The sequence below is a fragment of the Hyperoodon ampullatus genome (assembly GCF_949752795.1).
Source record: "Hyperoodon ampullatus genome assembly, chromosome: 11".
Lineage (NCBI taxonomy): Eukaryota > Metazoa > Chordata > Mammalia > Artiodactyla > Ziphiidae > Hyperoodon > Hyperoodon ampullatus.
The window spans coordinates 99,766,197-99,791,751 of record NC_136924.1 but is presented as its reverse complement, the minus strand read 5'-3'; the positions used below and the strand labels follow the sequence as shown (position 1 = coordinate 99,791,751).

At 57.7% G+C, this 25,555-nt stretch overlaps 1 protein-coding gene across 2 annotated transcripts in view; it reads right to left on the bottom strand.

Moving 5' to 3' along the window:
• Nucleotides 1-1,782: 1,782 nt before the first annotated feature.
• Nucleotides 1,783-25,555, bottom strand: part of IQSEC3 (IQ motif and Sec7 domain ArfGEF 3) — a gene marked incomplete at both ends in the record, with an annotated part of 88,409 nt that continues 64,636 nt past the window's right edge. Inside the window, 9 exons of one of the 2 annotated variants that reach the window (XM_079714206.1) lie at nt 1,783-2,196; nt 5,419-5,468; nt 7,799-7,891; nt 11,323-11,484; nt 11,616-11,715; nt 13,785-13,910; nt 15,017-15,156; nt 19,131-19,297; nt 19,747-19,869. In XM_079714206.1, coding sequence (XP_079570332.1) covers nt 1,783-2,196; nt 5,419-5,468; nt 7,799-7,891; nt 11,323-11,484; nt 11,616-11,715; nt 13,785-13,910; nt 15,017-15,156; nt 19,131-19,297; nt 19,747-19,869 — 1,375 coding nt within the window. Of the gene's footprint in view, nt 2,197-5,261; nt 5,337-5,418; nt 5,469-7,798; nt 7,892-11,322; nt 11,485-11,615; nt 11,716-13,784; nt 13,911-15,016; nt 15,157-19,130; nt 19,298-19,746; nt 19,870-25,555 lie in introns of those variants that run through there. The other variant, XM_079714207.1, reaches the window with a different exon arrangement.

The window sequence follows — 25,555 nt, the reverse complement described above, 5'->3', positions numbered from 1 at the left end:
AAACATACCCAGCCACTCGTAACTCTTCTTCTGAACCCACACCCCTGCCGCCCAAGCCTCGGGCACCGGGTGTGTGAACCGTGCGCCCCATTGGTCAGCCGCTCTGCCGTGAGAGGCTCTGATCGGAGCGACCGTGTGACAGAAAAGACACAGGAGAGGGGCCGGGACAACAAGGACAGGGGCGGGGCCGGGGGGAGGAGACAGCAAGTGGTCACACGTTATGGACACCCGGCTGACGGAGACAGGGCCAGTATACACTCGCTAGGGGACAGCACAATGACGCCTGGCGATCACACACATACAGACGCAACTAGGTCACCTGGGATCTCTGAGAGCAGGGGGAGTCTGGCCTCCTAGCGGCCCGGGGGCCCGCAGCTGGGCTGTGGGGTAGGCGTTAGGGAGAAGCAAACGCACTCTAGATCAGTATTCACCTCCACCTCTCGGGATGTCCTGGACCTGGGCTCCGAGAGGGAGGGGACCTTAACGAAGGACAGCAGTGAGCTGTCGGCTCAGGACCAGAGGAGGGTCCGGCCTGGCTCAGGACCGACAGTCCCTGGAGGGTACCCCCCCACCCCGCGGCCTTTGAGGCGGGGCTGCCTGAGCCCTGTGGGGCTGCACAGAGGTTGGCTCTGATTCTGCTGGGCTCTGGGTTGGGCAGCGTGTCCTCTTGGCTCTCCTTGGCGATTTTGAAGGTGTAGGGACTCTTCCCCCCTGCTGCAGGCGGGCCTGCTGCCTTCTGGGGTGGGGGGGGCGGGGCTTAAAGGGCTGGTTTGGGACGGCAGCGGGGGACACGCCAGGCCTCTGGAGCGCCTGCCGCTCTCGCCCACTTCTGCGTCCACGTCCCTCGTGGAGGCCACGGAAGTCATTCAGGAGGGGGCCTGGCCCTGGGCTGGAATCCTGCCTCTGCTGGCTGCATTCGCCCCTGGGCCCACCCCTGCCCCTCCCCGTTTCTGCTCCGATACCGGGAGGACCTGGATCTCCTATGTATGTGTTTGTGCCCTGGGCGCACCTTGCACTGGCTGGGTATGACTTGGGGCTAGAGAACAAGAAACTCTTTAAAAGGTGCGTTTTGTAGCTACGTGACCTCCTGACCCCCTGGCTCTGTTGAACTGACCGAGACCCCCTTTGCCCAGCGCCCTCCTGAAGTCTCGGCAGCCCTGGGCAGGCAGCGCCCCAGCCCCTGAGAAAGCAGGAGAGGCCTGGGTGGAGGGGAGTCTGTGGCCAGGACAGCCAACGTCCCTGGGCACAGAGGAGTCGCCTCCTGAGACTGCCGGGCTTGGCGGGGCGGGGGGCAGCAGAGAAAGCCCCCTCCTCATGCCTCCCCCTGACCTGGCCGCTCCAGGGACCCAGGGCCGGCTGTCCCCCACCCAGCGTGGCACCCAGCGCTGGGGCGGTGAGCCAGACCACCTTCTGTCTAAGGCTTGGGTGCTGGCCACCCAGCCCTCGCGCCTGGCAGACTTGGCCTGGAAGCCGGATAGGCCCTCAGTCCCTGTTGCAAGTGGCCAGAGTAACGGTGGGGGGAGAGGAGGCCTGGCCGTGCCTGGCTGTGTTGGGCCCCAGGAGAGTGAGGGGTGTCTGCAGATTTGGGGGGAGGGTCGCTCAACTGAGCAAGGGAAGCTTGGGCCAAGCAAACCAGGTGCCAGGGACTGGGATTCTCTCTCCGAAACGACAGTGGTGAGCGGCCAGGAAGGCAGCGCGCCGGGCGTGGGGAGCAGCGGGTGAAGGGTCAGCGGGGGCCCCGACGCAGCCTCCCGGGACAGCAGCGCAGGGGGGTTGCCGAGTCTACACCAGGCTCCTGGCGCCGCTGGAGCAGCAGCGCCGGTGCAGCAGGGAGCCAGGCGGGCAGAACTGGTGCGGGTGGTTGTAGGGGGGCGGGGCGGGGGGCAGGGGCGGCTGGTGGGCCGCCTTGACCGGGGAGCCCGGGCCGCCCAGGGGCGTGGAGGGGGACGAGGCATAGCAGGAGAGGGCCTGGCTCAGCAGGGGCTCCATGCGGGCCAAGCAGGGCTGGTCCAGGACGATGACCTTGACAATCTGCTGGCACTGCACCAGGGTCCCGGGGGCTGTGGGCGGCGGTGGTGGCAGCAGAGGGGGCTGCTCCCTCGAGGGGCTAGGCTGCAGGTCTGGCGCTGGTGCTCCCCTCTCGGCCCCCAGCCCGGAGTAGTGCTGGGACGTTTGAAGCCTGTTGTGAATTGACACCTAGTTTAGAAACAGCCAGAGAAGTGTGAAATGTTACAAGACTAAGTCCCAGCTGCTAGGACTGGCCACCCTGGGCCTCCCTTGCCCCCTTCCCCGGCCCCTGTGCCCACCAGGGGCTCGCAGCCCTCACCTCGGCCCGCTCCCCATGTCTCCGCCACCCAGAGGGCGCCCAGCTGCCAGGCAGAGGCGCTGAGCCTGGGTGGAGTCCAGAGACGCTGTGCTCTACCCGGCCTGAGCGGCCTGGCTCCTTCTGTGGGATGGGCGGCTGGACCGATGGACTCAGGTCCTGCTGGGTGGCCCTGGGCCCCGGGTGGGCGCCCACCCGCCTTCCCACCAACCTCGAGCTGGAAAAGCAGGATTATCTGCCTGCGCCCTGCCTCCCAGGGGTGTGTGGCAGACACAGGAACAGAGTCAGGAGTCAGGTGGCTTGGAGCTTTGCAAGCCCCTAACCCTCCCACCAGCTTTTTAAAGGGAGGCCTTCTCATCACTGTGAATCACAAAGGTGTCCCAACCCTGGAAGGCCAGGGACCCCCGAGGGGTGATCTGGACCTGCCTCATCCTCCCAGACTCCCCAGGGCTGTGCCCACACATTGGAGAGCGGCCAAGGCCAGAGCCAGGTCCCCAGGTGCCCTTCTGGCCCAACCTGGGCCCTGGAGAAACCCGTCCCGCTGCAGGAGGGGGAACCCAGAAAGGGCTCTAATCTTTCCCCCTTGGGTGGGGCATGGGGGAGTGGCCCATGGAGGGCACTGGGAACTAGCCTGGCTTCCTCCTGCTAGCAGGGGAGGTGGAAGAAATCGGAGGATTCTGGAAGGAGAGGGGTTTAATTCCTCATCCCTCCGGCTCACCAGCCTGTAGGTACGACACACCATCCCCTTCCGACACCTGGGCCCTTCAGGGAGTGGCTGAGACCCTGCTCTCTGCGGATGCCCTTGGGTACCACGACCCAGGCCCGCTGCTCAGTGCACGGGGGGGCGGAAACCGAGGCTGCAGGGGAGGGCATCCTATGGCCAGGTCTAGACCAGGAGGGCCCTGCCCTGAACTATCTCAGAGCCCTAAACCAGCAGATCCTGGCAAAAGGTGCAATTTCAGGGACGCCCCCTCCTGGGTCCGGGCACTGCCCTGGTGGGCTGCTCGGCTCTCCAGCCCCGTTCCTCTGCCCTTGGGTGTTCACAAGCCCCCACCGCCAAGCTCCGCAGGCTGCAGGCTCTACTCTCCGTTCTCAACCTCCAGCCTCTGCCGTGTGTTCTAAGCCTGAGCTGCCCCCGCCTCCCAACCAATCACAGGAGCCCCGGAGCCCCTCAGTGCCCTGCCAGGCCCTGGGGTGGGCCGAGAGCAGGGCTGCGTCCACCTCCCTCTCGGGGAGCCCTCTGTGGTCGTCACTGGGACAGGAGGCTTCTGTCCACTGCAGCTGGGGAGGGGTGGGTGCGGCCCCTTTCCCCACCTGCTTGTCTTCTGAGTTATTCCCTGGGAGAAAGTGGCCTGAGACAGCGGGGAAGGCCTTCTGCTCTCCGCCCCCAGACTTTACAGCTGCCCTGCCCCAGGCAAACGCCTGGCCGCCCCAGTCCAGACCCTCCGAGCCCCGCTGTGGCCGCAGCCCTGGCCTCACCCTGCACCTCCTCTTCGCCTCCCCTTCCCCCCTCCCGCTCCACTGTCTGCACCTCCCTCTGGTCAGTAAGTGAAAAGCAGGAAGTGACAGCAAAACATTCCCTCATTCTGACCCCCTTCTCACCTCCCTGCTGATGAAAGAAAGAAGAGAGAGAGAGAGAGAGGGAGAGAGGGAGAGAAGATGGAACATGAGTAGCAGGCCTGACAGCTCAGACAAGCTGGAGAAGCGCCTGCCAGCGGGGTGGCCAGGCAAGAACAGAGCGGGTGGAGGACGCGGGAGCTCAGGGTCCAGCTGAGAGGCCGGCGGTGAGGCCGCCTCTGTGCAGGCGAGCAGAGGCTGTCAGAGCCCTGGGACTAGCCGGGGTGGCAGCCTTGCAGATAGCCACGTGGCCCCCTGGGCCGGGGAGGAGGGGATAATGGCCCCCAGATCGCGGTCCTCCCTGGGCAGGGGGTGCTAAGCCACAGGCAGGGCTGGTGGAACCAACCGAAGGGCTGGTAACTTCGGTGTTTATCTGCAAGGCTGGAGAACGGGCAGCTGCAGGATGATGGGCGGAGGACGGGCCGGGGATGGAATACCCACCCTGGGGGCTTGTCAGCTGCTGGGGCAGGAAGCTCCTCCGTGTGAAGGTGCCTCCTCCAGACACAGTGTGTGTGTGGGGAGAGAGAGGAGAAGCTGGGGTTTTCTGGGGTGTCCTGGGGCTTCCGCAAGCTTAGTCAGGCTGGGGGCAGGGCTCCTCCAGTTTGGAGTGAGGGTCTGTGTGAGCAGTGAGGGTCCCTGGAGCCCTGGCAGAAAGGAGTGAGGGGCTCACCAGGGTCCGAGGGGAGCCAGTGGGGAGGGCTGGGGCCCAGCAGGCTTGCAGGGCAGCTGCATGCCCGTCCCAGGTGGCCACCGGGGGCCTGGTAGGCACCAGCTGCTGCTGCTACTTCTCCAGTCCCCTCCCTCCGATGTGGACAGTCTTCAGATGCAGCAGCTGCCCGCCCCCCACTCCCGGAGAAGCCCTAAGACAACCCCACCCCCAGCTCGCCTCACCTCGTCCTGCGTATCCCACCCCGAGGCCAGCTTTCCAGGTGGACCAGCTGTCCTGGGCGGAAACTGTACCCTCCCAGCCGCCTCCACTTTCCCCAGAGGCATCCAGGAGGACAGGGTCTGTCCCGCCGTGCTCACTCGGGCAACAGACCTAAGGGGTGATTCTCGAAGGGGCCAGGCTCCCTGCTACAGAGGCTGGCAAGATGTAGAGGAGGGAACCTTGGTCTCTGATGCGGGAGCATCAGGACCATGGCAGTGTGCGGGGCGGCGGATTCGGGGGACTGCGGGAGGGTTGCGATGGGGGTGTTGGGGGCTTTATCTGCACGCATTAGTCTGGGAGCTCGGCCTGGGGGGCTCGGCGGGGAGGGCGGGCTGGGGAGCGGGAGGGGGCACTGTGGCTTGATTAGGTGCTGGAAGAGTGGTATTACCCATGCTAGCAGTAACTTTTAATTGTATCTCTTGAAATTGGTAAAACGGTGAGTCGGGCTGGGGAGGCATTGATTAAAACCTGAGAAGAGAAACAACAGAGACAGTGAGAAGAGGGCAGGGGCCACAGACTCACTCACCTGGGCAACCAGGCCTCCACTCACCTCCGCCGTGCTCTCTGCCGCCTTCTCTGCCGGTGCCGCCTCCCTTTTGGCTTTAAATGCAAAGAGCACAGGGCTCACTCTCCACCTGGCCCTGTCCCCGCACGAAGCCCTGTCTCCGCCGCCCCGCAGGCCCCAACCAAGCCTCCCTGCAATTCAATGCGGCGGCCGGAGACTCCAGGGCCCCCACCACTCCGGGGGCAGTGGACTGGGTGCCTGAGCCCAGCTCTGCCACGTACTAGCTGTGTGACCTTGGGCAAGATGCTGCACCTCTCTGAGCCCTCATGGACTAGAAGGTCTCTGAACTTTTTCCTTGCTGGGTATTGTGGAGTCTCCTTTACCCACAGTCAGAGCGCCCCATACGGACTGTGCAGGTTGGTTGTGAGGAGGCCTTGGTTCTTGGTTCCCAGAGCAAAAGGGGGCTCCTCTGTGTCTGTGGCACAGGCTCCGAGAGGGAGGGGCCATGTTCCTTTCCTGTTCCTGCTACTTAGCTGAGTGGTGAGGATTCAAGGGCCTGGCACAAATAGCTGATAATGGCTCTGACTGCTACCAGGGCTTCCTGATGGGCCTGGCACAGCACCAGGGACCCTGCAGACACCCGGGGACAGCTTGATGATTTTTTCTGGCTCAGTCACCCCTGACTCCCACCCCTACCCCCAGCAGGCACCCCAGAGCCGTCGGCCAGGGCCCCTCTAATTTCTTACACCCCCGGGGAGGGTGCTAGTTCCCTTGCTGTGCACATCCCTCTGCTTTCTGTAGCACAAGAGGAAGCTGGGGAGGGAACTGATGGACAAGGCCCCGGAGATACACATCAGGGCCTGGCCAGGGGCTGCAGCTTCCCAAAGAGGCAGTCTGGGCTGCAGAGAGTAGAGTGGGGCAGGGTGTCCGGGAATCAATCACGGCTGAGGTTTGACTCTATTACACAGCTGTGAAAACAAGCGTGTACCCTGACCTTGTAGAAATAAAGGGCCAGGACTTCCTTGGTGGCTCAGTGGTTAAGAATCCGCCTGCCAATGCAGGGGACAGGGGTTCGAGCCCTGGTCCAGGAAGATTCCACATGCCACGGAGCAACTAAGCCCGTGCGCCACAACTCCTGAAGCCTGCACACCTAGAACCCGTGCTCAGCAACAAGAGAAGCCACCACAATGAGAAGCCCGCACACCGCAACAAAGAGTAGCCCCCGCTCGCTGCAACTAGAGAAAGCCCGCACGCAGCAATGAAGACCCAATGCAGCCAAAAATAAATAAATAATATAAATTTATAAAAAAAAAAGAAAGAAAGAAAGAAAGAAATGAAGGGCCAGCTGAAAACCTGGGCGGGTGGAGAATTATGAACGCATGGTGGCAGGTCAGACCCATACACAGAGGAGACACCACAGTGAGGGTCTCCATGAGCTAAAAGAGCCCCGAGTCTTGCTTGGAAAACAAATCTCCTCTCCCAGCTGGTGTGACCAGTCCTGTGATGCTGATACAGCATCTCGGCGCCACGGCCATAACCGTAACCGGGGGTTTGGAACCAGCATGGAGCCCACTGGAGTGTCTCAGCTCAAGCTGACGTCTTGCTGGGACCCTGGCTTTCCAGGGCTTAGCACAAGGCACACGGCAGGCACTCAGTACGTGCTCATTAAATGTAGGAATAAACGACTGAATTAATTAGTGAACAGTTCTGGATGGTTCGCTGGGGTTTGCTGGGATGGGATTTAATTCTCATGCCACCTCTCCTAATTCTTTTCTATTTGGGGCAGATGGAGCAGGGGTGGTGGGGTGGGGGGTGGAGACAACTCCTCCTGTCTCCCTGCAGGTTGGGGGGAGGGGGGAAGGTAGGAGGGGGCAGTGGGAGCGGGTGTAGAGAACGTGGCCAAAGGTGATACAAAACCTGAAGCTGGCTTGACTTGTCTGGAGTGAAAATTCAACTTGAAGAAATGAGAAATTGGGTTTGAGGGTTCATCTGGGTTTCGGGGTGCTGACTCGGGCCTGGGATTAGAGAGTGATGTTGGCTCATTAGGGAGAGGTCTTGATGGGGCAGATCAAGATTTCCAGACCCTTCTGGCCACCTGCCTTCTCACCTGCTCCCAGCCACAGACACAGCATTTGTTTTCTCACATGGTTTCCCTTTCCCACACCCCTAACCCCCCGTGTGCAGAGGGAACAAGCGGGCACTGGGGCAGGATGTCGGAGCCCTGAGCCTGATGCCTCCAGGGGGAACAGTGACCTTTGTAAGTGGACACGTTTCTCTCTCACCTTCCCCCTCAGTCTCACTGCTAAAGCCCCAGCAGATGAGGCCATGGAAATGAGCCTTTCCCTCACCCGAATCCCCAGGACCCCAAGGCCAGGGGCGCTGAGTGGCCTCCGCGTGGGCCAGGGCCCACAGGTCTGGAACTCACCTGTGGGCGATCCCTGCTTCGACTGTGGGTCCACCTGGGCTCCCCCGGCCTTGAAGGAGAGAGTCTTCGTTCCTTGCTGCTTCTCCAGCTCCCCTGGGGAACGGAGAGGCTCGTGAATGGAGAGAAACCCCGACCTCTAGCACACAGAGGGGAGAGGAGAAATGAGACGAGAGCAGGAGGAGGAAGAGGGGCTCCCAGACACACGGCACCCACTCCATGTCAGCTTCAGTGCCGGGGCTGGCAGCGCCTGTTCCGGCAGCCAGAGAGGAGGTGCAGGGGGTTGACGGGAGGGAGGCAACAGCCTGGGTCTGCATCCCGGCTCTGACGCTGCCTGGCTGTGTGGCTTCAGGCTGGTTACTTAGCCTCTCTGTGCCTCCCTAAGGGGACTGCAGCGTCCACTTCTGAGTGTCATTAAGAGCATCACAGGAGGGGGCTTCCTTCCCTGGTGGCGCAGTGGTTAAGAATCCGCCTGCCAACGCAGGGGACATGGGTTCGAGCCCTGGTCCGGGGAGATCCCACATGCTGCGGAGCAACTGAGCCCGTGCGCCACAACTACTGAGCCCGTATGCTGCAACTACTGAAGCTTGCATGCTGAGAGCCTGTGCTCCGCAATGAGAAGCTCGTGTGCTGCAACAAAGAGCAGCCCCCACTCGCCGCAACTAGGGAAAGCCCATGCGCAGCAACGAAGACACAGCGCAGCCAAAAATAAAAGATAAATAAATAAATAAATTTATTTAAAAAGAGAAAAAGAGGATCACAGGAGAAAAGACATTAAGGCACTTAGAACAAGGCCTGGATGTTGCAAGGGCTCGGTAAATATCAGCTCCTGTGACGACGTCAAAGGCTCACTTGGTGTAGCAGCCTCAGCACCGCTGGTGCCGTCCAGCCAGCTGGCTGAGCTCCCCGGACGAGGACGTCCCAGTCGCCCAAGGGCCCGGCAGAGGTCTGTCTGGCTACTCGGCTTTAATTCCTCTCTCTAGACTGTAAACCTGTTCCTTCCTGTCTTTTCTCGGTGGTGCTGGAGAACGGCCAGTTACCCTCCTTGGAGATTTGACAGCCGTTATTAAATCTCTCCTCCGTTCCTCTTTTCCAGGAGACATCACTCAAGTTCCTTGTATTAAAGCTACTCTCTTGGGTCCCATTTTCTGCCTGTCTAGTCGTCTGTAATCTGGGGGCACCAGCCTGCAAACCCCAAACCAGAACGATTTGTGCCGACTGCCCGAGTCACACCATCAAGCAATACTCAATACTTTTACTGAAGTGAGAGTGGCTCTCTCTCCCCAGAGGGGCCGTCTTGGCTTTGGAGAAGTTAGCGTTGTAATTACAAGCAAGGCATCCCAGGAACCTGGGTGCCAGTCTTGTTCTGTCAATGACTGTGTGAATTTGGACAACTTCCTTAAGTTCTGTTAGACTCAGCTTCCTTATTTGCAACATGAAGATAATGCTTCTCACCTCCTGGAAAGATGTAGCAACAATTCATACAATAGGCTCAGCATTCAGCCCAGCGTGGGCATGTAGTAAGTGCTCGAGAAACGGGAGCTGTGGCTACTTTTTCCTGTTTCCTACTTCCTTTTCCCTGCCTCTCTGAGCAGCCCTTCCTCTTTCCTAAGCTTTCCTCCCTTTCTCTCCATCTGAAGAATAGGAGCAGACAGGAGCCTGGCCCCTGCTCTACTGCCCTCAGCACACAGACCTTGGCGATATCTCCTCCTTAGTACTTGGAGGGGCAGGACGTGCTGCTCCCAGGCTGATGGGGGAAGGGACTTCTGGCAGCCATGCTGGTGCCCACCTGTGGGCGTTGTGCTCCGCGGCTGTGTGGACCCATCTAGGATGTACTGACAAGAGGGTGTGTCTCTGAGAATGTTCTAGATCAACAGCAAAGGTGGCATTGAAAAGTCTGTCTGTTACACCCCTGAACTCACGTCGCCGACGGAGAGCAGAAAGGGAATTTACACCCTCCCTGTACCAGGCGATACTGAGTTAGTTTCACAGTCTGGTCTGGTGAGGTGTTTTTATTTTTATTTTATTTTATTTTGGCTGCGTTGGGTCTTCGTTGCTGAGCGCAGGCTTCCTCTAGTTGCGGTGAGCGGGGGCTACTCTTCGTTTCGGTGCGCGGGCTTCTCATCGCGGTGGCTTCTCTTGTTGCAGAGCACGGGCTCTAGGCGTGCGGGCTTCAGTAGTTGTGGCTCGCGGGCTCTAGAGCGCAGGCTCAGTAGTTGTGGCACACGGGTTTAGTTGCTCCGCGGCATGTGGGATCTTCCCGGACTGGGGCACGAACCCGTGTCCCCTGCGTTGGCAGGCGGATTCTCAACCACTGTGCCACCAGGGAAGTCCCTGGTGAGTTTTTGTTTTAACCTGATTTCGTTGTTTCCTTAGGAAATTATAAACAGAAGCTATCCTCTCATTTTCAGGGTGGAAAGTACATGAACCTTAGAATCAGACTTTACTGCAACTGCCAGATCCTCCGCTTCTAATATGCACCTTAGACACATCCCCTAACTGCTCTGAGTCCCATCCGTGAAGTGGGGGCCAACATCTGCCTTGCACCCCCCGCCGTGAACACCTAAACAAACCACCTGGCACACAGTAGGTGCTCCAAAGATGCTGATGAAATAGCACCGCCCTGGCGCATTGGCCCCTGCTCAGAAACTCCCACCACCTTTCCTCCTGCCCAAGGGATTTATACCAATTTAGAAATACTTTTCAACTAAGTGGCCATGTAAGGCAGACCTGGAGTCTGTTTTTATTTTCTGTTTAGTTTCTGAATCCATTCTTACTTAATTTTCCTTTAAAGGCTCTTTGAAGCCGCTGCAATGCTTCACCAGGAAAGCTTTTAGGTGGGCAGAGACCACAGGGCGTCACTGCTCTTTTCTTGAACTAAGAGGTGACCGGTAAACCACCCGGACAGATGAAGAGGCGCAGAGATTGTCTACGATACCTGAACGGGAGCAATCGGGAACCAAGGCACTCCTTGGAGGCCAGAAAACAACTCCAAGACGGGGGACAGTCAGAAAGCCAGACTGGACTCTTCAGGAGATGACGTTATGCAAACATTAAGTGGGGGGCTATTCCAGGTTAGAAGAGGTGAAAACCATGAAACAACCAGGTGTGACGTGTGAATCTGGACTGGGTCAGGGGAGGAGGCTGCCAGGGAGGTTGGGTGGGAAGAAGTGCTCCAGGCCCGGACCTCCTCGGTTTGCAAGCCCGCCTTTCGGGCCGGCTCGCTTGCTGGTCCTGGTCAAACCCAGCCGAGTTCTCCGTTCCGAGGGGCCCACACGCCGCCCCACGGCCTGGCTACATGTGCACACGCATGCGTACACCCTCAGGTGCCTCGCCTTAACTGTGAGGCATCCATCAGCCATGATGGGGCCGTGGGGCTGGGGCAGGGAGGGCTCGGGAGGGCAGGAGGGGCCTGGCTTGCCCACACGCCCCCCGCAGGGGTGCAGGGAGTGTCTGTCTGCAAGCGACCCTGCTCCCGCTGACCGGAGCCCGGCCGCGCGGAGGCTCTGGGCTCACCGCGTCCTTACACTCTATACGGATCTGCTCCAGCTCCGTCACCTCCGCGATGGACTCCTTCAGGTCCTCCACAAACTTCCGCATCTCGTCCAAGCCCAGGGCGCAGAAGTGCAGCACCTGCTTCTTCTCGGAGCCCGAGAGCGGGGTCACCAGTGTGATGCCGTGAGAGTAATCTGGAAACCAGACCCCAGGCCCCACAGGCCGTGAGCAGCCGCGGGTGAGGAGGGGGCCTCGGGAGCGCCTGCCCCTCCCCCTCCCCCGCACCCCCCGCCCTCTGCCACATCCACGGGTGACCGAGACTTACACTCGTTCTCAAAGAGGTGGAACTGCATGCCCAGGAGGCCCATGGACTTGCAGAAGGTGTACGTGGAGGAGCTCTTCTTCTTGGGGCAGAGTTTGAGAATCTGTCCAAGACAGGGGACAGCCGTGCACTGACAGGTGTGCGTGTGTATAAACGTGCCTTACACACCTGGATGAGTGAACACCCAGGGCTCTTGTGAACACAAGTAAACACCCAAAAAGAGACACGCACACACATGCCCACTTACACACTTAGGATACATTCACACACATATACACACATGTATACACACATACATATGTACAGACACAATATCAAAATACAGTCTTCAGGGGCTTCCCTGGTGGCGCAGTGGTTGAGAGTCTGCCTGCCAATTCAGGGGACGTGGGTTCGTGCCCCGGTCCGGGAAGATCCCACATGCCGCGGAGCGGCTGGGCCCGTGAGCCATGGCCGCTGAGCCTGCGCGTCCAGAGCCTGTGCTCCGTGACGGAAGAGGCCACAACAGTGAGAGGCCCGTGTACCGCAAAAAAAAAAAAAAAATACGGTCTTCACTGCGCAAAATGCTTCAGTGGCCATTCCCACAGCACTTAGAAGCCAGTCCACACTTCGTGCCCTGGTTTGTAAGCCCCACCCGTTCTGGTCCCTGCCTTACTCTGGCTTTATGTTCAGTCCATGCTGCCCTTTCTATAGCTTGAACGGGGCAGGCTCAGTCCTACCACAGGGCCTTTGCACCTGCTGTTTCCCTCCACAACTTGCCCTACAGCTTCTTGCGTGGTTGGGTTACTCTCATTACTTAGCTCTTAACTCAAATGCCGCCTCCTTAGAGATTCCTTCCCAGACCAGCCTTTACAACAAACAAAAACAAAATAAGAGAAAAAAAAATCCACCTTAACACCAGCTACTCCAACCTATCACCCTGCTTTGTTGTCTTCATAGCACCTTCCCCCGGTTTGATACTATCTTATTTGTCTTCTTAATTATTTTCTACCTCCCTTGTCTCCTGAAACACAAGCTGAGGTAGCAGTTGCTTGGTGTACAAATGTTTCTTCGGCACCTTCTGAGCTGGGCTCTGGGACACAGGAGAGGACGGGGGAGCCCAGCCCTCAGGGTGCCTCCCTCCGGGGAGGAGGACCCTCAGGGTCCATAAATCAATCAATGGATCAATCCATCATCGCATAGTAAGCCAAAAAGCAATGTGAAGAAACGGATACATAGGGTAACTGCAGAAACTGGCAGGTGTTTTGAAGACGAAGTAGGGTCAGGACAAGACGGTGGGTGGGCAGAGGCCACCTGTGAGGTGGGGGGAGAGCGTCTGTGCTGAATGAGGAGAGGCAGGGGGTTGTGCAGGGTCTGGGGAGCTTTTCAAGCAGACGATGGAGCCGCAAGATTAAGGCCCGAGACGGACGGAGCCTGGAGTCGGCCTGGGGAGGCAGCTGGTAGGGCAGGGGGCGGGCGGCAGAGGAGAGGCGTGGAGGGAGGTGAGGTCCGGGAGCGGGCGATGCTGACTCCGCTCCTCCGCGGAGGTGGACCTCAGGCGGGGAGCGTTGGATTTGGGACAGTTTTAGAGGTAGTGCCAGTATGACTCGTGGATGGAGAAGGTATGGGGTTTGAGGAAAAGACAGAGGCCAGACCCTGTTCACTCTGCTTCCCAGCACTTAGAACACCGCCTGGGACATGGTTGGTACTCGTTAAATATTTGTTGTATGGATACCTGTGTTCAGAGAGCAAAGGCCGAGCACCCCACAGACGTGCGCAAACACACACGCGCGCCCACATGCACGCACAAGCCCACACGCACACACCCACACGCACGCCAGCATCCCCCCCTGGGCCCAGGGACAGTGTGGGCCCCCCCTCAGGCCTCCTGCACTTCCCAGGCTGTGGGACGGACGTGCAGCCCTGTACCCTCCAGCCCCAGGTTCCCCATAGTGAGGGGGATGCAGAGGCTCTGGGATCTAATCCACTCGCACCGGGACCCGGGAACCACGAGCAGATGACCGCTGTGTGCCTCGGCTTCATAACTAACAAAGTAGGAAGGCTCGTATCTGCCTGGGCTACCTCACACCCCACGCTGGAAAATCAGCCACAGGGTATGCAGCATCATGGCATCCTGGGGGGCAGGGTGTCCTCGGAGCCCACGGGGCCTCCGGCCCTCTGGGGGTCCCCACTCACCACCAGCAGGTCGTTGAAGAGGAACACCTCCCTCTGGTGCGCGGCCTGCTTCTGCAGCTTGTTCACATCCGTCACCTCGAAGAGCCGGCTGCAGCAGACCAGGCGGCGATGGGGCTCTGACAGCACCTGGGCCAGGGCACAGCGCTCACAGCCGGGGCAGCCGCCGAGGTCGCAGCCCTCCTTTCCCCAGCGCCCACTTCCCGGAAGAGCAGATGCAGGCCCAGCTTGGCCCCGACCCTCCCTCTTGGCTCCCCCGGGCTCTCTCCCCTTCCTCAGGCTCCTTAGAGGGCAGGGCTGGGCCAGAGGGCTTCACAGTGCTGGACGCAGCGAGCAGATAAAAGGCAGGGGAAGGAGACTGAAAAGAGCCTTCGGATTGTGCACTCCTTTCCCTCCGAGGCCTTCGTGAGGGCAGCCCCACATCCCGGGCTGTGCCTGTCTCTGCTGCACACCCAAACACCAGTGTGCAAGAGGGAGGGGTCCCGGGGACACCGCGAATCTGCTCCAGTGCATGAAACAGCCTCCTCAGGGGGCGTCCGTGACCTCGGCACAGCAGGCTCCAGCCAGAAAAGGCCGGCCCCGCACGACTGGGCGGAAGCGTCCAGCACAGAGCCTCAGACGAGGTCCCCAAACTGCTCCCTGAGCCAAGAATTGGGGGAGGTTAGGGTTAGGGCGATGAAGGCCAGGACCTTTATGTCTACGGTATACAGAGCCTCTGCGGACGTCTACAGACGATGCTCCCTTAAAAACCATCGCAAACTTGGAAAACGCTGCAAACTGCCACACGGGCTACAACTCAGGGGCCACCCCAAGGATTTGAGAACCCACGTCCAGAGCCTGCTTTAGCCCATTTCCTGCCTTCTATTCAGTAGGACCATCCAGGATGCCCAGGACCCATACCACCCCAAACCTCCCTATCTGGCCATCCAGATGCTTCGACCCTAGAGCATCCGGCAGTCTTTCTCAGTATTTCACTTTGATCTCTCCTGCCGCAGGAGCTGGTCGCAGGAGCGATGAGGAAATCGGGCGGGTGGAAGGAAGAGGGTGCCCCGCACAGCACACGGAGGCACTGGACACAGTAACTACAAGTGAGCGGAGAAGGGGAACACGTTTCTGAAAGATGAGGAGGCGATGCCAGGAAGAAGGAAAGGGAAGGAGATGGAGACAGGGCCTCTGCAGCCCCGGGAGGGGAAATGATGCCCCGCGGCGCGTGCTCCTCTGCGGTGGGCACTTACTGTCTTCATGCCCACGATGGACTTCTCCACCTTGGTGACGTACGTGACGTGGTCCTCGTTCGACTTGAGCTCCTTCTGTTGAATCCTTTCGTAGATGCCGACCACCAGCTCCCGGGGGATGTCAGCCCCGTCATCCACACCTACGGCCGTGGAACGGGCACGGGGAGGGGTGTCAGGGGCCTGGAGCCAGAGAGGGGGCGCCCCCTACCTGACTGCCGCTCCCGAAGAATGAAATGGCCTTGATTTTGCCCTGTCCCCGCTCCGAAGCCTTCAGTGGCTGGCTCCCCATACCCGCTAGAGTAGGGAGGAACTCCTTGGCCAGGCACCAGAGCTACTCCACTAGGGCCCAGCACATGCCCCCAGCGCCCCCTCCTGCTGTTCCATAGCCAGAGCCTCCGCTCCCCCCTCCCAGGCCTCCTTCCCCACCTCTGAACGCGGCCTCTGTGGTCCTGCCTTTGCTCCCCCGGTTCTCCCGTCTTAACAGCCTCCACCCCAGCCCCACCAGGAGCATCGCTGAGCATCGCTGTGTCGGTGTTCAGGCCCTCCCCTCCCCTCCGGTAGGGAGCGTGGAGCTCAGCGATTAGTTGTTGAGTGGGGACAAGATTCTCCCCTCGCTGGGAGCACGGGGTGGCGGTGGTGGGTGGGTAGTGAGGCATTAAGTGAAGGAGGGGAGGGCAGCCCCCGTGGTGGTGCTGTGAGGAGACCGCCACCTGTCGCCCACTTCACAGAGACGTTCAGACCCTGGTAGCAAGAAATACCAGCAGGAAATAGACCAACACGAAAACAACTTTCCCCGGGAGGTAGAAACAGAGGCAATTAAAAAAAAAAGTCTTCTTTCTACTTTTTCTAAATCTTTCTTTAATGATTATACACCTTTTTTTTACGAGGGAAAAATTAAAAATAAAACATCTTGGGCAAGTGCTCTCCAAGGAGTCTTCCTAAGTGCCGAGAGGACATTACACCTTCTGTGAGCGGCCCTCTGTATTGACCCTGTTTCTCCCACATCTAAGTTTGGTTCTGAAAGTCAGGCACCCAGGGGCCTGGAAGAAGCCAGGCTGGGGGCACAAAAGAGCAGGCCAGGGACTGAGCACACGGGGCTCCCAGGTAAAGACGGCAGGTTGCACCCTCTCTGCTCCTTCTGAATGCCCTAGAAAAAGGAATTTTTTTAAAAAAGGCAGAGATGGGGGAAGAGGCAGTGGCACCAAGGGACCTGGAAGTGGGTGAATGAGGACATGGATCAGCAAACCTGGGAAAGAAGAAACAGAAGCCAGCAGAGAGGTTAGGAGGCTCAGAACCACCAAGGCTCTGGAGTTGGTGCAGCCCCTGGAGGTGGAGGTGAAGTTGGGCTCGAAACAGGAAAGTCGGTTGAAAATCAGTTTAAAAGGCAATTAGACATCCCCGCCCCTTCCTCCACCCCAGTCTTTTTTTTTTTTTTTTTTTGGCCGTACGCGGGCCTCTCACTGTTGTGGCCTCTCCCGTTGCGGAGCACAGGCTCCGGACGCGCAGGCTCAGCAGCCATGGCTCATGGGCTCAGCCGCTCCGCGGCATGTGGGATCCTCCCGGACCGGAGCACGAACTTGTGTCCCCTGCATCGGCAGGCGGACTCTCAACCACTGCGCCACCAGGGAAGCCCCACCCCAGTCTTCTGATGGAGGCTTCATCCTTTGGAAGGGATGAACCAGGAACTCTGGGCTGGGGGACCCCAAGCCCAGCCAAGGGTGGGAGTCTGTGCTGAAAACTGGGGGATGGAGATGATGTCTACGTATTAGGAGACCCCCCCTCAACCCATTTCCCACAAAGATCTCGGAATACTGGCAGACAGACTCATACCCTCTGGGCAACAGACTGGACATTTCTCTTTTGAGGAAGCAACCAGCACAAGAGAAAATATCTAAAGATTCTGCAGTCAGGTATCCCAATGAAACAACTCAACTAAATCTTGCTGTGAGAATGTCCATCAGTCAGCAACCCCATACATGCTCAGAGTTTTAATCAGCCTTTTAGTGGCTCACTGTTAAGTATGGATGGACAACCAAGTTTCATCAGAAAAAACATCATATCTTCAGAGATAAATAAGATCTACAAAACAGGAACAAAATGCTACAGAAGAGGAACACTTAGCAAAAAAGTTACTGAAAATGAAAAATAAGATAGCAGAAACAAAAAACTTAGTAGGAGATTTGAAAGATAAAGCTGAGGGACATCTTCAAGAAAGTCAAACAAGACAAAGATGGCAGATAGCTCTAAAGATCAGAGGCTCAAACTGGATGTTCTAACACCTGAATAATAGGAGTTCCAGAAGGAGAGTATGGAAAATGGAGAGGGAAAATGATCAGATACAATATTTAAGAAGAGTTCCCACCTGAAAATAAATTCTAATTAGAGATACTGTATATTGGAGTATATGTCTGCAGTTTTCCAAAATAATATAAGCTTATGTGAAGATGTTGCCAGATGGGGCACAACTTTTACACTTCACAGAATTTTTAAAGCTTTACCAGTAGGGACACAAAGGAGTCTGTACAAACAATTTGATCTGCAATTACTATTTGAGGTTAAATATTTTGTGAATATTAAATTATCAGGTCTATCTGTGAGTTAACCAACAACTGGATACAGCTGAGAGTACCAACTGATTTTCTTTTTTTTTCTTCCAGTTTTATTGCTATATAATTGATATACAGTACTGTATAAGTTTAAGGTATATAGCTTAATGATTTCACTTAACGTAGATGATGAAATTGTAAGCAGCTCCTTTGCCCCTTTTCTGTTTGTTCATCCCTGTATTCCTCAGACCTTCATCATAAAGATGAGATCACTAAGCAACATTCAACCTAGCTCCTGATTTCTGCTTTACTAAATGTACAAAATGCCTTACTCTTAACCTGTTGATTCCTTTCCTGGATTAGAAGGAGTAAGAATGAAGAATTAAGTAGTTAAAGAATGACTAACTCTCTACCCCTAGGTCCCCCTTAGTAAATTTGCAGGTGGACCCCGAGGGCACAGGCGGACCACGTGGGTAAAAGAATCCAATTGCAGACCGCTTGAGCAAGACAGCGTCCAAAGGAAAATCAGGAGAAGTCAGCAGGTCTGCATGCAATGGAAAAATGACAAAGAATCTGACCTGCTGCTTTAATGATTAACTGAGATTGTTTCCCCTTTTTCCCTTTAAAAATTGTCATGGTTGAGCAGAATCTTCAGAGTTGGTCTCTGGACAGAAGTCCACCTTCTCCCCAGATTGCCGGCTTTTCTGAATAAAGCATCTTTCCTCTCTATCAAAAAAAAAAAAAAAAAAAAGTTCCCACGATCAGAGGCATGTGTTTCTAGACTAAAAGGAAGAACGTAGTACCCCGCACAATGGATGAAAGAAGGACCATGACAAGGCACATCATGGTGAAAATGCAGAACACAAAAGACAGAAGAACCTAAAAATGTTCAGGGTGAGAGAAAAAACATAAACAGGAGGTCAGGGACTGTAACAGTAGCAGCACTGACACCTAAAAATCAACGGAGCCACACCTTCCAAATTCTGAGTTCAGTGTTTCCAACCGGGAATTCTGCTCCCAGCCAAATTCTCAATCAAGGCTGAGGATAGAAAAAGAAATATCCAGACATGCACACTCTTAAAAAGTTTGTCTCCAGTGTACCTTTTCTCTGGAGGTAAACTAAAAACGAGGAAGCGATGAAACCCAGGAAACCTGAATCCAACACACATCAGTTAGGAGACGACTTGGCTGGGAAACGCCATAAAGTTTATCTCAAGGCCCTGCTTGTGGCTCTTCTCTCCAGTTGTGGAGCAGGAAAGGGCCGGTACCACCCAGACACCAGCCGTGGTGCCTGGGGCCGGGAGGTCGACCAACGGAGGACGTTCCACAGAGGGCAAAGGGCATCGCCCAGGGGCCCTTGCCGCTTGCTGCAGGACAGTGGCAGCAGCTCCTGGAAACTCCCCCGATGCCTGACATGCTAGCAACTTCCCCAGGGCTGCTCTGCGAGACCGGGCCCGGAAAGCGGCATGCAGTGCCCTTGGCCACCGGGGTGACAACCTAGCGTCGGGGCTGAGACTCCCGGAACGACCCGAGCAGCGTCCCCGCTCGTCCCGCCGCCGCCCCTGTACCTCGCAGGTTTCGGATGAAGTCCTCCAGCATCATCTTCCGGTCGGGCTTAATGTTGGGGCTGTACATGTCGGTGTTGAGGAGGATGACGGCGAAGGCCAGGATGAAGACGGTGTCCGGGTTGTGGAACTGCCGCACCACCTCAGGGTTGCACATGCAGTAGCGCTGGCTGTGCGGGGAGACACGGGAGGGTGCTGAGGGCCCGCAGCCTCCCTGAGCTCCAGCGACGGGGGGGCCTGGGAACGTGTCCCGTCCTCCGAGGGCTTAAGCCCAGGGGGGCTCCCCCTCCCGCCGCCGACTGCCGTCTGCCCCGTACCTCGGTCCCCATCCCCTCCGAGGGGACGGGGCAGCTGTCACACACCCAGACACCCCCGGAGCCCCACTCCCGGCCCCGTTCCAGCCTCACACAGACGCTCAGGAAAGATGCGCTGGTCGATGGGGACGGTGAGGTGCCTGCAGGGAGAGCCCGGGGGGGTCTGTCCCGCATCTTTGCTTCCCTTCGGGCCCTCCAGGGACTCCTGGTCCCCAGGCTCACGGCCGCTCTGCTTCCCCGCCCGCCCACCCCGCCCCCAAGTCCCGGGCGTGTGCGAGGCGACTGGGACTGGGGAAGGGTCCCACCTGAAGGTCTCTATGAGCCGCTCCACCTTCTGGGCCTCGCCCTGCACGCGGATGTGCGCCTGGAACTTGCGCAGGGCCTCGTCCAGCTCCATGGCAGAGAAGTCCATCTCGTCCACCACGCAGCTGAGGCCGGGAGGGGAGGGGGTCGTGAGGGGCGTGGGCCCCGAACCTCCATCCACCCACCGGAGCTGGGAGGAGGGCGCGGCCCACCCGCCGGCTGGAAGCCCCACCCTGGTGGGGAGGGGGGACTTGGTGTCTGTGACCAGCAAGGGGGGACTTACCCTACCCACCCCCAGGGTCTCCTTCCACGGCCGTGAGGACCCTCGTCACACCTCCTCCCACCGGACAGCCCTGCGAGGCACCGGCTGAGGGCCTCCCTCCCACCTCTGGATCCTGGGGCCCGGGGCTGCGGCCAGCTGTCCGAGGCCCCAGGGCCAGGAGGAGGCTGAGCCTGCTGCTTCTCAACGCAGGTCCTTTCCTCTCAGCCCCAGGGTGCCCAGAGTCAGAGGTTCAAACGGTGAACAGTGTTTTCTCTTCTCTCCTCTCCAAGGCCTCTCGGGGCCTTTCTCCCTGGTTCTGCCCCGTTCGGGAACCCCCTCTTATACCACCACCCTCCCAGGTCGGAGCGTCTGCAGACAGGGAGCCCCCCATCCTCCCCCCCAGGTAAATGACAAGTCAGCTTAACGTGGAGGGGACAGGGTGACAGGTGCAGCCAGATTGTGGGCCCGGGCCAACCACTGAATTTTTGTGGCTTGGGACCACAGGCTCACCTCTTGGAGCCTCAGTTTCTTTTTCTGAGAAGGGGGGTCAGAGTCTTGCTCCCCAAGGGTCCTTCCACCTCCGAAATGCCACCTCTGACCCTGGAGTGTCCGCCTCTGGATGTCCCCCTTCCGTGCATGGTGGGGACGAGTGCCAGGCACCCCCATCAGTCAGTGTCTGTCCTGTGGCTTGGCCTGCTCCTGGGCCTCCCTCCCGAGGACCTCCCAGCCGCCGGCGTATCCACGCTCACCCTCCTCGGGGTGCGCCGCTTCCAGCGCCGTGGGCAGTGGGCCCCATGCCCCTGAGGGCCGCAGGCCCCCCCGTGCAGCGGACGTGTCGCTTCTGCGCCCACGCGCTGCTCCGCGCTCCTGTCCTGGTCATCGTACACCTGCCCCGCCCTGCCCTCTCTCCGTGCCCACAGCCCGTGGTGGGCGCCACCAGCATCACAGCCCTGGACACCACTGCCCACCTGTCCCACCCTGAGCAGGCCCCAACTCCTCCGTGATCAGCTCTGGGGCTGCCTGTGGCCTGGGAGACTTGGGGGACCCTGCTTGACCCTGGCTCTGCTGTCGGTTTTTAGGAGAAAGCAAGGAGCCCCCGTGGCGGCAGTCAGGGCCCTGGTGGTCGGCGGCCCCGCCTCCCCCCAGTCCTCTTGGGGGGAACAAGGAGGCAGGGGCGTCCCGAGGCCACCCAGAGAGGGCAGGGCTGGGGGCTCTTTCCCCCAGGACAGGGCAGATGGCCGTCTGCAGGCTGGGAGCCACGCTCAGCTTGGTGAAGCCCGGGCTTCTCTCAGGCTTGGCCGCCTCAGTAGAGGGTGGGGCAGGGACTGGGAGGTGGGAGGCAAGGACTTGGCCCAAGGATGGGAGTGGGCTGCGTCTCGGCACCTGAGACGGACAGCCTCGACCCTTCTTTGCTCTGTAGTCACTAATTCTTTTCTCTACGCCTCTTTTTTTTTAATTAATTTATTTATTTTTGGCTGCGTTGGGTCTTCGTTGCTGCGCGCGGGCTTTCTCTAGTTGAGGCGAGCGGGGGCTACTCTTCGTTGTGGTGCACGGGCTTCTCATTGCGGTGGCTTCTCTTGTTGCAGAGCATGGGCTCTAGGTGCGTGGACTTCAGTAGTTGCGGCACACGGGCCCAGTAGTTGTGGCTCGCGGGCTCTATAGAGCGCAGCCTCAGTAGTTGTGGCGCACGGGATTAGTTGCTCCGCGGCATGTGGGCTCTTCCTGGACCAGGGCTTGAACCTGTGTCCCCTGCATTGGCAGGCGGATTCTCAGCCACTGCGCCACCAGGGAAGTCCCACTACTCCTCTTTGGAGCCAAACTTCTAGAAGTCATCCCTACTCATGCTATTTCCACTTGCTCAATCCCATTCACTTTTCAACCCGCTCCAGCCAAGCATCTACCCCAGCATTCCATTAAAACTCTTGTCAAGGCCACCAGTGGCCGCCATGTTGCCAAGTCCAGGGGCGCCAACGTCTGTCCTCCTCGCACCAGCCTCCTGGCAGCATCGACACGGTTAAAGACTCCCTCTTTGGAACACTCCTCTCTCTTGTTTCCACCCCATTGCCCTCCCCTAGGTTGACTCTCTCCTCTCTGGAGGCACCCCTCCTCCATCGCAGGCCCTCTTCCTTCTCCCCCTCCCCCTGGCCTCTAACTCAGGGCTGGCCACCAGGTCCCTTCCCCCACGTTACAACCTCTTCCTAGGGGCCTCACCCATTCCTATGGCTCTGAATGCCACCGCGCACTACAACTCTTAAGTGTAGCAGTGAGTTCACCCTTATTATTTTACCAGTAGTCACTAACTAGTTAATTGTTGTTGTTGTTGTTGTTAATCTACAGTGTTCATAAGAGACCACCTTAAGTAATGGTGCTACTAAGCGTGGATGAGGGCTGCTGAGTGCAAAGGTCAGTCCTTGGGCAATCTCCACAAGGCCACAAGTGGTGCTAGCATCTCTTGCAGGAAAGTCAGGGTGTACATATTTTATGTTTTACCAAGTATTTAATATTTTAACTTGCTCTGAGTAAATATTCGATAATGTCTAGTTTGAGGAATTCTTCAGATGAAATGTCACCACACCCAGCATCACTCTCCCCTCAAAGCTAAAAATATATACGTGTTTATTTGGTATAATCTGCACAGATTACTCCAGTGGGCCTGCAGCAAAGACATATTCACACACAAAGACCTAGTGTTCCGAATTCTCAGCAGCCCAGGAGGCTGTTCGCTGTGATCGGCCACCTCTGTTCTCCGCCCACCCCAGTCACCAGACCCTGCTGCCTCTCCCTGCCTCTGGGCTCCGCCCGCCTCTACCCTCCCTGCAGCCTCTGCTGAGGGTAAGGGCCTCATCATCCGGCCACAAATGGGACTTCAGTAGCCTCCGAACTAGCCTCCCTGCCTCCAAACCATCTTCCGGAACCACACTTCTAGGACGGCCACTTGGCCCTGTCGCTCACTCCTCTGCTTATACTTTTTCGAGGTTTCCCACACCCCTCGTGTGAAGCCTGAGCTCCCCAGCAAAGCACGGCCCTGGTCGCCCCCAGACTCTCCTGCCCCTGCCGCATCCTGACTCCAGCCCTGCAGCCTGGCTCTCCCACGGCCCCAGGTTTGCACACGCTGCTCTTCCTTCCTGCCGCCCACCCCCAACCTCCAGGTCTGCCTTCCATCTCTCCGGAATCTTCCTCGACCTCCGCGGTGCCTCTGCTGTGTCTCCCGTGTCACCCAAGCATCTGCCCGTCCTCCCACCGGGCCACGCGCTCCCCGACGCCCGGCGTCGGTCTCTGCATCCCTGGCGTATGTATGAACTCAGTAAACATTCCTGGGGTGGATGAATGAGTGAGTGACAGACCAAGCTCGAGCGAACGGGTCTGTGAGCACACGATCACCTGCGGCCGGTGCCTTTGGAAGCTCTGCCTGGCGGCCCCGATCAGCTGGACCTGACCCCCAGACACGGCTGCCGAGGGAAGGGCCCCGTGGACTCCAGACCTCGGGCAGCGAGGCAGCCTGGAGTGCCCGTGCTTCCCACTTCCCTCAGCCAACCACGCGGGCCAGTGAGTGAGGAGAACCCGGCGACCTGGCCCTGATGAGGCCGCTCCTGAGGTGCTGTCTGGACCTGCCTTGGAGGGGCCGCTGACTGGGGGTGATTGCGGAGGTGCTCTTGCTGTGTGGGGGGGCTTCTCCTTTCTGTGGGTTTCTGTGGCAAGTCCCTCCCAAGGGCTGGGCAAGCGTAAGCACAGATGTTCCCCGCATCTGTATAAACAAGTACAACCTTGCAGGAAATTGCTGGTTAACACATCCGTGCGTGGCGTTAGTCTGTGTTGCAGGGAGATGAAGCGGCGCACACAACTGTGATCAAAATGAATTTCGTCATCTCAACTATTTTTTTTTTTTTAACGATAGCAAGACAGTGTCTGGCAGACAAAGGAACTGGTTGGGAGATGAAAATAGGTAATGTTAGCAGCAGGGGTTTTTAATTGGCTGAAGAGACAGCAAAGACCTGGAAGGTGAGGTACAGGCCAAGGCCGGGAAGGGGTGTGTGCAGTGCCCATGTGGGTCTCTGCTCCAGGCGGAGCTGGGGCCAGGTTTCAGGGTTAGGATGGAAAACAAAACTGCCCACCGCCACGAGCTGGAGGAACCCGGGTGTTACTTCTGCAGTTCTTGTCTCAGACAATTCAATTAAAAATATCCCCATCCGCTAGGGAGTTACTTTTGTTAGTCGGAGCTCATAACGTGCCAGACAAAGGTCAAGGCTTTCTGGAAGAGTGCAACGTGGCCAAGAAAATAGAGCGGGAGGGAACTGACGCAGGAAGACCTGCCAGAGTCCCTGGTGACAACATGGGGACAAAGAAAATCTTGTTTGAAGTCCTCAGAAGGGATGGCGGCTGGTGCACCTTGAAACTGCCCCCACAAATCGGGAGTCCGTGTGGACGCGGAGGCTGCTTCCCTTTTGCTGGGCCTGGCAGCCCCCTGTTCGCCCGTGGTTCTCAAACTTGAGGGCGTGCCAGAATCACCCAGCAGGCTGATCAACTGCACGTAGCTAGGCACCACCCCAGGGTTTCTGAATCCAGGCGTCTGGGCTGGAGTCTGAGAATCGACGTTGCTAACGAGTTCCTGGGCGCTGCTTCTGTTTGGGGGACCACACTTTGAGACCCACGCTCTGTGCCAATGACAGGGGTAGGACGGGAAGAAGTCAGGCCTTTGGTGTCAGGCACCCTTGGATTTGAATCTTGTCTCCGCCATATACATCTTCAGTTCCAGTCACTTAGCCTCTCTGTGCGTCATTTTCCCCATCTCTAGAATGGAGCTAACACCTAAAACATCCAGTGGGCAGGTGGGGCGGGGTGGTATGGGTTTTAGAAGAGACAGTGTATGTAAAGCTCCCAGTTTATAACAGAGCTTAAGAAATGAGGTTCTCCAGACTTGTGGTTGCCAAGGCCGGGGGGGAGGGGGGAGGGAGAGGGATGGTTTGGGAGTTTGGGGTAAGTAGATGCAAATTATTACATTTAGAATGGATAAACAACAAGGTCCTAATGCACCTTGCACAGGGAACTATACTCAGTATCCTGCAACAAACCATAATGGAAAAGAACATTAAAAAAAAGAATGTGTACATGTGTATAACTGAGTCACTGTGCCGTACAGCAGAGGTTGGCACAATATTGTAAATCAACCATATTTCAATTAAAAAATATATATTAAAAAAAAAAAGAAATGAGAGTTCTCGTTAGGGACCGAATCGGAGCTGACGTGCCCCATGAGTAAGTAGATCTGCGGTTCCCTATAGCGTAGGTGTGAAGACCCTCTCCTTCATCGCCAGTGAACTCGCCTGAAATTTCATCACTACACCCATCAACTGTTTAAAACATACATCTATCAGAGAGAGGAAACTGACTTAGCTCAGATCAATGGAGATTTGTGCATCAGTTTCTCAGCTCTGTTTTCTTCCCAGATGAGAGGGTTGGGGCCCAGCAAAGAAAGGTGAGTCAGGGATGGGATAGCATCTGATTCCGTTCAATTACTCTGCCCCTGGCCTGGGCACTAGCCATTTCTTCTC